Source organism: Athene cunicularia (genome assembly GCF_003259725.1).
Source record: "Athene cunicularia isolate RWA chromosome 15 unlocalized genomic scaffold, athCun1 chr15_part1, whole genome shotgun sequence".
NCBI classification, from domain to species: domain Eukaryota; kingdom Metazoa; phylum Chordata; class Aves; order Strigiformes; family Strigidae; genus Athene; species Athene cunicularia.
The window spans coordinates 15,193,675-15,205,480 of NW_020799121.1; the positions used below are offsets into that span (position 1 = coordinate 15,193,675).

The 11,806-nt window shown below is 50.7% G+C and overlaps 2 protein-coding genes across 2 annotated transcripts in view; one reads left to right on the top strand and one right to left on the bottom strand.

Moving 5' to 3' along the window:
* Positions 1 to 3,319, top strand: part of SRRD (SRR1 domain containing) — a 21,095-nt gene extending 17,776 nt beyond the window's left edge. Inside the window, exons 6-8 of the mRNA XM_026859993.1 lie at positions 1,131 to 1,285; positions 1,509 to 1,554; positions 2,266 to 3,319. Of these exons, the coding sequence (XP_026715794.1) occupies positions 1,131 to 1,285; positions 1,509 to 1,554; positions 2,266 to 2,487 (423 nt within the window). The 3' untranslated portion in view covers positions 2,488 to 3,319. The remainder of the gene's footprint in view (positions 1 to 1,130; positions 1,286 to 1,508; positions 1,555 to 2,265) is intronic.
* Positions 3,320 to 3,441: 122 nt separating this feature from the next.
* On the bottom strand, positions 3,442 to 11,800 carry TFIP11 (tuftelin interacting protein 11). Its single transcript, XM_026860024.1, has 12 exons — positions 11,772 to 11,800; positions 11,235 to 11,388; positions 10,349 to 10,505; positions 9,697 to 9,824; positions 9,064 to 9,216; positions 7,733 to 8,242; positions 7,077 to 7,183; positions 6,673 to 6,841; positions 6,225 to 6,468; positions 5,431 to 5,573; positions 5,006 to 5,171; positions 3,442 to 3,887 (listed from the first exon to the last, which is right to left on the bottom strand). The coding sequence occupies exons 2-12, from the start codon at positions 11,319 to 11,321 to the stop codon at positions 3,532 to 3,534; spliced, it is 2,220 nt and encodes a 739-aa protein (XP_026715825.1). The 5' UTR covers positions 11,322 to 11,388; positions 11,772 to 11,800; the 3' UTR covers positions 3,442 to 3,531.
* Between the last annotated feature and the right edge of the window lie 6 nt (positions 11,801 to 11,806).

Below are 11,806 nucleotides of genomic sequence, written 5' to 3' on the forward strand. Positions count from 1 at the left end.
ACTCAGCAAAACCAGATTTGTTGGCCCAAAGTAAACACCAGCAGGTGGTTTTCCTGAGAGTGGAACCGACCCAAGAAAGTGAGAGTCCTGGTGATCACTCAGCTTGTGTTCCTGGTGGGGGGGTGTTAGCTCCGGCCCGTGTCTGGGGCTGGCCCTTCACCCCTTGCAGCCCGACTGGGAGAGGTGGGTGCTGTGGAACCTTCGAGGCCCCCCTGAGGTGCCCAGCTGTGGAGCGGGGCCCTCCAGCACCCTCAGATTATCTCAGGGTACCAGTACCAGCCTGGTGTGGGCGCTGCTGCTGGCTCTGCCTGTCTGCGGGAGATGCCAGGCTGCTCGTGGGTGACTTTCTTCTGTCCCTGCAGGATCGTGAGCACCCAGCTGCCTCCCCCTCTCACTGCCAAAGTTCTCCTCCAAGGCACTGAGTCTCCAGGCCAGGTACGTTGCCAAACACCTTCCCTGCATGCAGATACCCCGCAAGGGACACGGCGTGGGAGCTCTCCCTCTCCTCACTTAGATCTTACATGTGCTGGGAAGGACAAATACTGATGCTAAATGTTTTTATTAGTTACAGTTGAGTAAGGGTGTGAGACTCCTGCACTAGGAATTTGGTTTTTTTTCAGTATTAAGTTACTGAATCCATGAGTTCTAATTTACCTGATGTTTTGATTAGCTTTTTAGCCAAGTTTAGGTATTTAGTGCTAAATATACAAAATGAATGTCTGAAAGTGACAAATAGATCAACTTCCGTTGCCATTAAAACCTGTCTGAAGTAATTACTGACATGCTCACGGTCTTCTACACAAAAGCCCTGGAGATCCAGATACGAAGAAGGCCTCTGGCTGAGTGAAGAGGTTTTTGTGCCCTGCACAGGCAGCAGTGGCAAGTTGTGGGGTTTGTCCTTGCGTTCAGATGTGCTTTGGTTCTCGGGAAGTCCCCGTGCCTTTGCGGGCTGCTGGAAGAGAAGTCCTGGTGGCACTGGTGTGGAGTTTGAGTCACGGCACAGAGCTGATTCTTGGCTTTTCTTTCAGAGTGAGCCTGGAGGTGAGGATGGGCCCCGCTCCCCGGCCGGCGGGGCTCCCGGGGGCACGGCCCGGGCGGGGCTGTAACGGGAACCGTTGTTGTGGGTGCAGGAGGGGAAACACGCCGTGGAGGGCTCGGCCACGCTGTTCTACATGGTGCACTGCGGGAAGGCCCTGTACAACAACCTGCTCTGGAGGAACTGGTCTGCGGGGGCCCTGGCCAGGATGGTCATCGTCGGCAACAGCTTTAAGGGAATCGAGGAAAGGTGGGGGCATCCCCTCAGGGAAAGGGGCTGGTGCCTCCGACAGCGCTGTCCTCGATTCCTTTATTGCTTCACCCACTGATTTTTACGTTTTGCTCATTTTCAACTCGCTGTCGGGTTTGCAGTCATCAACCCTCTCCTGCCTTTTCCCTCCCACACTTGGGAAAAGTTGTCTGAATTCCCCAGGAGCGCCACGTCTAATGCTGGTGACCCTGTGTTATTCTAGATTGTTGTCAAGAATATTGGAGAGAGATTATTCTTACATAGCAAAGGTAGGTGTTGCCTGTTCTTTAACATTATTTTGTTGAGGAACAAAAGTAATTACAGTTGAAAAGACGAGGATGGTTATTTAAGGACATGGACATGTTAGAGCAGGTCCAGAGGAGGCCATGAATATGCTCAGGGGGCTGGAGCACCCCCTGTGAGGACAGGCTGGGAGAGTTGGGGGGTTCAGCTGGAGGAGAGAAGGCTCCGGGGAGACCTTAGAGCGGCCCCCCAGGGCTGAAAGGGGCTGCAGGAAAGGGGGGAGGGATGGAACAAGGGGGAACAGGTTTAAGCTGACAGAGGGGACATTCTGATGAGATCTGAGGCAGAAATTCTCCCCTGTGAGGGGGTGAGGCCCTGGCACAGGCTGCCCAGAGAAGCTGTGGCTGTCCCCTCCCTGGAAGGGCTCAAGGCCAGGTTGGACGGGGCTTTGGGCAACCTGGGCTGGGGGAAGGTGGCCCTGCCCGGGGCAGGGGGTGGGATTGGATGGGCTTTAAGGTCCCTCCCAGCCCAAACCAGTCAGGGATTTTTAATACCTTTTTTCCTGGCCTCTACAACATAAAACTGAACCACTTTAGGCTCATTCTACATTATCTGCAGAATATACTGCACACATGGGTTTGGCTCAATTTAACACCATCCTCATCTTCACCGAGTCTGAACTTTGCAGAAAAGTTATTCCATATCATGCATAACTTTTTCCCCCAAATGCTCTTTAGGTCTTGAAAGGGACGGAGGAAGTAGCACTCCCCGCTCACCCTCGGTACCTGGACACCTTTAACGACACCTCTGTCCACTGGTTCCCCCCGCAAAAACTGAAGGAACTGTCCCCCGAGGTCTGGGACTTCAGGGAGGAGCCGACGTACAAAGACTGCGAGGACTTGGAGATCATCAGGAGGGAGGAGAGCGCTGGCGGGCGCAGTCCTGCTGCAGAGTCCTGAGCGTGCCACGGCGGGGGGCTGGGGGCCGCGGCTCTTCCTCCCCCCGCGGCTCCTGCGCAGCTGTGGAGCTCAGGCACCGGCCGTGTCCTCGTGCTTGGCCTGAAGTGGCAGCACCCGAACACTGAGCGTGCTGGGACGTTTTTGTATCTTATTTAATAAAAGGCAAAGCTGTGCTCTGACTTGCACTCACTTCACTATGGCAAACACATTTAACTAAAAGCTGGCTTTTAAACCATCCCTGCTGCAGAAGGATTGCTCTTTTGGTCCCCTCCCCTTTCAGGAACAGGTGATGTACTGTGCACACGCTGAAGCATCAGGAGGGGGAAATTACTTGAGAGGGGTTTGTAGTTTTCAGGTAGCAGTGTCTGGTTCCAAATGCTGGCTTGGAAAAGCTTTCTGCCAGGGAGGGCCTTCAGCTGCCCTGTGCTGCTGAAATCAGCGCTTTGTTCTGGGGAGAATCAGGTTATCTTCCAGGGGGAACAAAGCTGTGGTTTCTCTCCCTCACCTCTGCGCCCTGAAGTGCTGTGGTCCCGCAACAAAACTGAATTTGCAGGGAAAAACAGGCCAGGTCCCAGCTCTGCCTGGACAGGGCAGAGGGCCCCCGGCACGGCCCCCAGCACACCCGCAGAGGTGGGACCAGCCCTGGCTGGGCACAGTGGAGATGTACTCGCTGCGCGGGGCAGGAACTCACTGCCAGAGTGGAGCAGGGGCAAGCTGTGACACCTCTGTCATGGGAATCCTCTGGGCCTGGGCCAGCCTGGCCCTCACTCGCCTGCTGTGGGCACAGTCACATCCTGCAGTCCCTTCGAAGCTGGTGATCAACCTCTATCACAGGTGGCCGTTACACGAGCAGCAGAACCACTCGTTCCTTCCTCAGCATCCGCTTCCCCCTGTAACTGTGTCTCGAGGCTGCCTGAACAGCTTTAAGGAAAAAGTCCCAGCGTACGGCTGCAGTTTCACTCTATTTACAAATCCGCAACTTCTTTATTCTAAGAGTGATGCTAAAAATACCAGCAAGGTGGTCTCAGAGTTCAAAGCAGGGCCTCACTTGGCCATGTCGATGAGGCTCTGCAGGGAGGTGGGCACCCAAGTCTTTTCTCCCTGCACAAACACGACGCCTCTGTCGATGTAAATGACGATCCGGCCGAACGTATACAGCTGCTTCCCTTCGTGCCTCTTGCCAATCACAGGCATGAAAACGATGTTGTGCTCCTCCGCTTTTGTCTGAATCAGGTCCTTAAAGTTCATGGGCACGGAGCTGGCGGCCACGCCGATGCCGCGCTGGGCCATGTTCTCAGCCTCGCGGCGCTCCTGCATGGCTTCGTACTGGAAGTCCTTCCTCCGCTCCGTGTGAGTGAGGTAGGCGATGTTCTCCCGAGCGCCGGGCTGCATGTACCCCCCTGGAGGGAGAGACAGGACACGGGGAGTGAGAACAGGCTCCCACTCCGCCTCTGGGGGAAGGTCTATGGCTAAAATCCAGCCCCAGGACACAAACAGTAAAGTCAATCGCTCCACTCCAAATCCTCCTTCCCACCTTCTAATTCCCTAAGTTTTATACTGCTCGTACAGCGTAGCCTAACGCGGTGAGTTTGAGAACTGCAGCAGAAGCAACAGGATGTGACACAATCCTGAATTGTATGTCTGAGCACACCCAGAAAGAGGAGGATGCTGCACGGCTACAGGGAAAAGGCCTGCAGCAGCAGCAACAACAATAAACAAAAATACTCCCCAAAGCCGAAACCCTGCCCGTAAACTCCACGTGGCACTGCCGGGTTACAAACAGGGGCTGTTGCACAAGGGGGAAGGAAGCAGGAAGCAGCGTTGCCGTGGGAGCATTTCCACTATCAGCCTCCAGTTCACTTTTTGGCTGCGTGACTCTCAGGCCCCAAAATTTCCCAACAGCTGAGCTCCTCTTTGTGCAACGCTCGCCTGTAGTTGTATCATTTTACCGCAGAAATAAACGTAACGCTAAAAATGGGCCCGAAGGAGGGTTTCTGATGCAGATCCTCCACCACACTGCACAGTGAGGGGCAAGAGGCAGCAGGAAAGGAGCTCTCGGGCTGGGCAAGCCTCAGGCACCAGTTCCTCAGGCACAGCCTTCTCTTTTACAGTTTAGCAAATTCCCAACAATCTCTTTTAGGTCACACGTGGAAGGAAAGGGCACTGCTCTAAAGCTAAGGAGAAGAACAGATAGCTCACTGTAAAGAAAAAAACCCCAACAAATTATAGTTTCAGAAGTCAACACCTTAAAATTATGGTCTCCCACTGACTGATGTAAAATACACTATAATCAGGCAAGGCTGATAGAGAATCAGCTGCTTCATGGCACAGGCAGCCAGTCACCAAAATGTCTCTGCTTCAGCAAAGCACAGACACTTAAGAAGTAGCACCTTGCAGGTGTGATTTACGGACACAGCGAGGTAAAACACACTTTGAATTTCGCTGCTGATGGGAGCTGCTACGACACCGATTAGCAGGGCCCTGCCCAAAGAGACCGGCAAGAACCAAAGCCACCTACCCACACTGGAAGAGACGGCCCGGTTCATGATATCGAGAGCTTCGTTGAATTTGTCTTTGATCGACGGATGTGCCAACACTTGGTCCGAGAACATGGACTTCCAACCCAAGTACCACTTCGTAATTTCTTCATAATTGGGGCTGTTACTAAGCCAAGAACAAAGCACCTGCAAAACAACACGACAGGTCAAATGCAGCAGGACAGGAAAGAGTTACGGAGGAGAGACCTTAACATCACTTAGTTTATTACTGAGAGAAGCAAAGTCTGTGACAGCCTTCGGGGAGAGTCTGTTCTGACCGCTCAGAGCTCCGAGTGGAAATGCCCCCTTCGGCAATTGGAACATTTCACACTGGGGCAGCAGCTCCTGGGCAGGAGTCACAACAACACCTGACAGTGAAGCCTGCTCAGCCTTGGCAGTTTCTCACCTGCAGCCACTTTGGGAAGAAGTGTTTCTCCAGCAGCCCAACAAGACTGGAGACAGAAATCATCCCCTCCCAGTCAATCACCCAGTAGAAGGCATCCATGTGCTGCTGGTGAGGGTTTATGATGAGTTCGTTCAAACACATCCCTGGGAAAAGGGAGAGAAGAATTAGAAAAGAACTTGACTCAGAGTTCTGTCAGTGCCCTGACCTATGTCACTAGTGACACAGGGGATCTGAGGAGCCCCTGCACTGCACGTTACCCCGAGGGACGTTTGGGATCTTTAAACCGATCAGCTGATCCCTGCCCCCAAAACACCACATTTCTGCTTCCAGTGTCAGCGAGCTGCTGCCAGAATTAAGAAACTTAAAATGTTCGACTATTTTTTGGAGTATGGAGCCTTTCAGGCAGTTTGAATGGCTGAATGGTTAACTGCAAAATCTCCTGGTGAAGGCATTAGCATAGACCAAAGAACACTGGAGTAAGAGAGACACTTTATAGCTTGGTACTACCTGACAGCCATCAGATGTTCCTGTCAGCTGAGGAACAGAGGAATCGGATGATTTAGAAAAATAAGACTGAAATCATCGAGAATAATCAGAGTGCTTCCCCATATCTCCTAAAATGTCTGCCTCAGAAAAAGGCAAGCTACTAACAGCTGGAAAGACACAAGCTTAGTCTAAATTTATTAATAATATTCTCTGAAGTAACACCAGCAACCATGTCTCTTTTCTAAGTGTAAGGGGGAAGGTGCCAACCAGTAGATTCCAGAAATTCAGCTCTGTCCGGATCGTCTCACCTAGTTTAGGCACGATGTTTTTGACCATGAAAGCCTCCCACGACCCAGGTGTGAACACGTCCTTCCAGGGCTGGAGGATGAGCTTGGCGGAGGAGTCGCTGGGATGCCACTTCTGCAGCGCGTTCGCCAGCTTGTTCCGGATGGGGGAGTAGAGCGGCTCCAGGCGCGCCTGCATCAGGGGAAGCCAGGGGTGGATCCACGAGTGGATTGGGACTGTGTCCGTCAAAGGGTTCCAGCTTTCCACCTTGAGGGAAACCAGAAAAGATTCAAGGAAGTCCACCCATTAGCAGTAAGTCTTGCCAGACGCAAGGAGAGCCTCAATGCCACCCCCTAACGCCGAAATGCATCGGCAGAGGCACCACGTCGGTGATTTAGAAGTTCTAGTCGACAGAAATTCAAGTCCTGGCTCAGAGCACGGCTCTGCCCTAACGCAGCCCTCCCGTCTCACCTCCTTCTGCAGCTTGGGGAAGATGAGCTGATCCAGGATGTTATCCAGTATCCAGACAGGAATGACGTTCACCCAGCTATCCAGGAAATCCACCATCGAGCCGCAGTTCCTCGGCTGCCACTGCGCCACTATGGTTCTGACATATGGCATCCAGATTTCCCACATCAGCCTGGAAACAGAAATACATAAATCAAAGTTAAGCTTAAAGCGATAGCCCCGGGCCTAAATACCCCGAATGGTAACTGTTATTTAAAAGCTACTTCTTTTTATATAGCCGACAGCTGGATTTTAACAGACACATCAAGAGAATCATCTGGAAAGCAGGCCTGTGTCTGTTCTTTTCCATCCCCTGAGGAAGCAGCTCTTGAAGGTGCCGCACAAAGCACAACTCAGTCGCTCTTTACCTGTGGAAAGCATCTGTCGACAGGTCCTGCCCGCTGTGCGACAACAGCTGGTCGTTCTCCAGAAGGCTCTTCCACTTCCCGATGATCTCGGTGCCGTACGTACAGTCCTGGAAACGACAGGGCGTGAGCAGCCTTTGGCCTTTTCCCTCTCAGGCGGTGCCAGAGCTTGCAGCCCTGATCAGTCAAGTCTAGAGGAAAATCCCGCTTTATGGATTTAACCTCAGGGGGGAAGAGGACAGTCTGAGCTTTTTCAGGTGTACAGAGAGAATCCCGACTGGTACCTATCACAGCTGAAATGGCAGCAGGAACTGTCAGTGCCTATCTGACTGCCTGACAGACAGACCTCTCCTGCTTTTGCAATAAAACAAAACTACAGACTTAGCTTTCATCTACTTTTTCTTTCCAACACCCTTGAAAGGGATTTTAACCTTACAGGCTCCTCAACTGTTAGCCACTTTGCAGAAAAGCAGCCTTCAGTCCTAACAAGTGTCTGAGAGCGGGTGCAGAGTGGGGTTTGCGTTGGTTTTGGTTTTTATTTTTCTTTCTCCCCAGACTGATCAGGAATCTGGGACATGGAGTAGCAGCAGGGGGGAGTCAAGACACTAAAGACTAAAGCCACCGAGTAGAAACCGCAGATAAACCGCAGTAATACACACCTTGAGGGGATCCCAGTTCTTGAAGTAATCCTTCATGAGAGGATAGACTATTGCCACTGCCAGGTCGACCCGATCAGACATCCTGTACTCTTCATAGTACTTGTCCTGCAGCGTCTCAAAGATCTTTGCGCACTCGTCCAAGGTCAAGGGATTTTCACAGCTGGGCTGCATCCGCCTCTCGCACTCTTCCACCATCTCCAGCACCTTGCTGAGATTGCTAATTGCCTTCTCCTCGTGCGAGAGAACTTCGGACATCTTCTGTATCTCATGGGTCAGGTTGACAACCATGTCCCTCTCGTACTGCAGCTGCCGGTCGTTCTGGATGATCTCCTGCTCCGTGATGTCGATGAGGAGCTGCAGGTTGTGCTCCAGCTCGGGCAGGGCAAAGCCCTGGGGCTTGGAGTCTTTGCCCAGGGGCTGCTGAGGGCTGTCATCTGGGATGTTGTGCTTGTGACTAATCTGACTGTAGCTGTAATAAACCTTCTGTTCCCGGCCTGTCATGTCTATAACCTTACAACAAACAAGAACAAACACGTCTCAGAGAAAAAAAATTATATCTCGTGTTAAAAAGTTAAAAAAAAAAAAAAAAAAAAAGGAAGGAATTTTCCAAGTGGGAAACTGGAGATTTCCGAGTACGTTAATTACTCCAGGAGGCTACTAATACACACTGGTATTGTGAATGGGGTAACTGGGGACGGCCACCAAGAAGACCTACTCCAGACACGGAGAGGCAGAAGGAGCAAGGAACAGAGTGGGATCAGAGCTCCAAGAGACTCCTCTCCTGACCCCAGTGCTACCATTTCGCTGAGTAATTCTACAAGCGGTCACAATGCAAGCAGTGTACTGTTCATCACTGCATAGAAGCCTTAGGTACTTTTACACTTTTTTTTAAAAGACACGTTGATTTTAGATTAATAATTCCATTAAGTGCATGAAACACAAATCCCTTACTATCCCGCTGAGGTAGAAGAGGGTTCAAACGACGTGTTTAGTTGCACAATCCCAATAAGGACAACTGTGCTTTCAGAAGTAGACAGGCATTTTACTTATGACAGATGTGAAACAAACTTGATTTGCAATTAAGCACCACCGCCCACCCCCCCCCACCATTTAAGATAATCTGCATTTTCCTGAGGCCAAAGAAGTTGCTTAAAACCAAATCCAATGTCCTAGGATGACACAAGTCAGCGATGAGTCCAAGGCCTTGATTTTCAGGAGGCTGCAGGCAGCCAGTTCCTGGAACCGGCTTCTGTTAAGATTACAGAAAGGCTGAAAAGCACTCGCAAAGCCAAAGCGGACAAACTGTGTCCCAGAGACGCCATCGGCCTTACCTTGACTTGCGACAGCTCCTTCTGAGGGGCTGAAAGCTGCTTGTTGATCCTGCCCTTGGCTTTCAGTTCTTCTACTGTCTTATAGCTGTATTTGGGCTTTTTCTTCCCTCCATTAGGATCCTTCCGCCACTGACTGAGCTCTTTTTGAAATTCCTGAACAACAAAGCAAAGTTGTGGTTGCTACTCTCTGTCATGCCTCAGATTTGCCTCTGTTTTATAGAGGAAAATAACCGTCAGACCAACAAAGAATGCTGTACAGCAAAATAACTGGGGAAGTGGTAAAGCTCACTGAGAAACCAGCTCAGGTGCCGTGGCCCAGTCAGGGACCCTATTCACAACCCCAGCAGCACGCTTCTGGTCTTTATTTTTTTAGACAAACAGCAAGGAATTTACCTGGAGGGACTGTTAGAAGGTGGGGTTCTAGCAAGACTACCGGCCCAAGTGAGCCAGAAACAGAAAGAGCATTAGAGCCACAAGAAAAATGTGTCCAAGTGAAAGTCAAGTGCTACATCTTTAGCTTCTTACCTGAAGTGAGCCCAAACAGTTTTCTCTGACAAAGAAGCCAATATCAGAGCTGAAGTTTGTACATACAACACAGCAGGGGAGTGGATATACCAAGAATCATACAAATACCTCTTCAGCTTCTTCTTCCGAGTCCACAACAGGGAAGTCTTGCAAAGACTGGCTGGTCCTTTCAGAGCCATATGCCCCCACAGCTCCTTTGCCTTTTCTCTGTTTGGCCTCGATCGGATTGATAATACCTGAGAGCACAATGGTTGGATCAGAAAGAACAGTTTGTCTCCTGAGAGGGAACAGTGGGCGCTTTTCTTACAGTACCCTGTTATCAAACCAGCACAGACACCCAGCCTGGTACTCTGCCTCCATCATCACGGTATCTTCTACCACTCCACTAATTTCTCAGTGGATATAAAAATCACTTAATCCCAGCACACAGCAAAAAACCCCCAAACAGAGTATTGTTCGCATCTGCATTTCACTTTTTTATTCCATCACATAAAATAACATCTCCTTTTCTGTGAACTGACTACCTTTGGAATTTTATTTCCCTTCTTTCTTCCTCTTTTTCTCTTGCAAAATAGCAAGAGCCTAGAACTGGCCTATTTTAAGTTAAATACAATTGAATCTTATCAGAGGAACTGGCAAGAGATGCACCGACACACGAATGAAGTTGTGAGGCACCTGGAGATGGTGGTTCTTTAAGGAATCCAATCTCTTCTCCAAACTACTAGTCAACAATAAACAAGCAGACACATGATCACAGTACCTTGGGCATTCTTCCCGAGACCTCTTCCGGGGACGTAACCCATCTTCTTGAGAAGCTTCTGCCCAATTCCCTTAGTGTGTCTCTCCCAGCTGCCGAAATCCACGAAAGATTTTGTCCCCCCTACAAAGCCTTTCTGACTAGGCTTGAAATTACCACCCTGTTAAAACAAATAAACAAACACAAAACCACACACACAACCTTAAGGCATCATAATAACCAAGCTCAGTACAATTTCACTCAAAAGGAAGGTTCCTCCCAGAAGTGATTCAGTTGACACAGTGAACTGTGCAGCATGGTGACAAGAGCCACTTGTGCACCCATGTAAGCTGCCTGGCACCCGAGGAGCTTCTTCAAATTCCTCAGCTGGAAAAGGAAAGTCCCAGCAAGCTTCGACTGACAACCTGACAGTTATTAGGCTCCTCCAGTGACTTTAGCTGGAGCTGCTTCCTGATTCTTTCTGGGTTTGGTAACTGAAAATAAGAGTTTGATTTTTAATCTACAACATGCCTAGATTTGTCCTACTGTTCTGCGAGATTAACAAAAGAAAAAGTCTTTGGAATTTTAGTTACCCAAAAGGAGGAAGTGAGCCATGGGCATTCTTTTATTTTAACCTCAACTGATCAAAGGGAGCGTTAAGGAAGATAAAAAAGTCCAGAAGAACTGATGCTCCCAAGGACAAACAATGATACATCAGACCAGCTCCAGAAGGCAGAGGAAACATCTCCCCTAACTGCACGCCATCACGTGGGGGTCTCTGGTTTTAATTATTTCGCCCTTTCTTCAGGGAGATTGTTTCTATTCTTGTTCTATTCTTGTTTCAGCGCCTCTGGTTGTACCCTTGGTTTCACACATTACACGGAACTGAAAAACTTCCTGGATAACTCACTGTTTTTAACTTCTTCGGCACAAACTCCTTAGGGACTTCCTCCTGCTTAACAGGCTTTTCATCTTCATCAGAGTCTTCTTCTGACATATCCTCAGCCGCTGACTTTTTCAACCCGGCGCTGATGAAATTCACGGGGGCCGAGTAATCCCGGGAGCTGCACCAAAACGTGACCCGTGAGCGAATTCTGCTCCAGCGGCCGCCTGCGCGTCCCTGCGGACTACTACGCCTTAGACCACCCCCCCTTAAAATGAAATATTAAACCTCGATGAGCAGTTTAACGCCGTTTTTACCGGAAAATAACCGTTCTTTCCTCCGGGCAGCAGGGGCAGGCGAATCCCCAGCAGGGTCGCGCGGAGGGCCGGCCCTGCCCCAGGCTGGGCTGTTCAGGAGAGCTTCTACAGCCCTGAAACACCCCCCCACACCCCCCCAAAGCGGGGCCGCCCCCCGAGCCCTGCAGACCCACCGGGGGCACAACCGGGGCCGCCAGAGGGGCCGGCCCGGCCCGGGGCCGCCTTCCCGCACGCCGCCGGCCCGTACCGCTTGCCGCCGAAGCTGGGCCGCTCCTCGTCCGA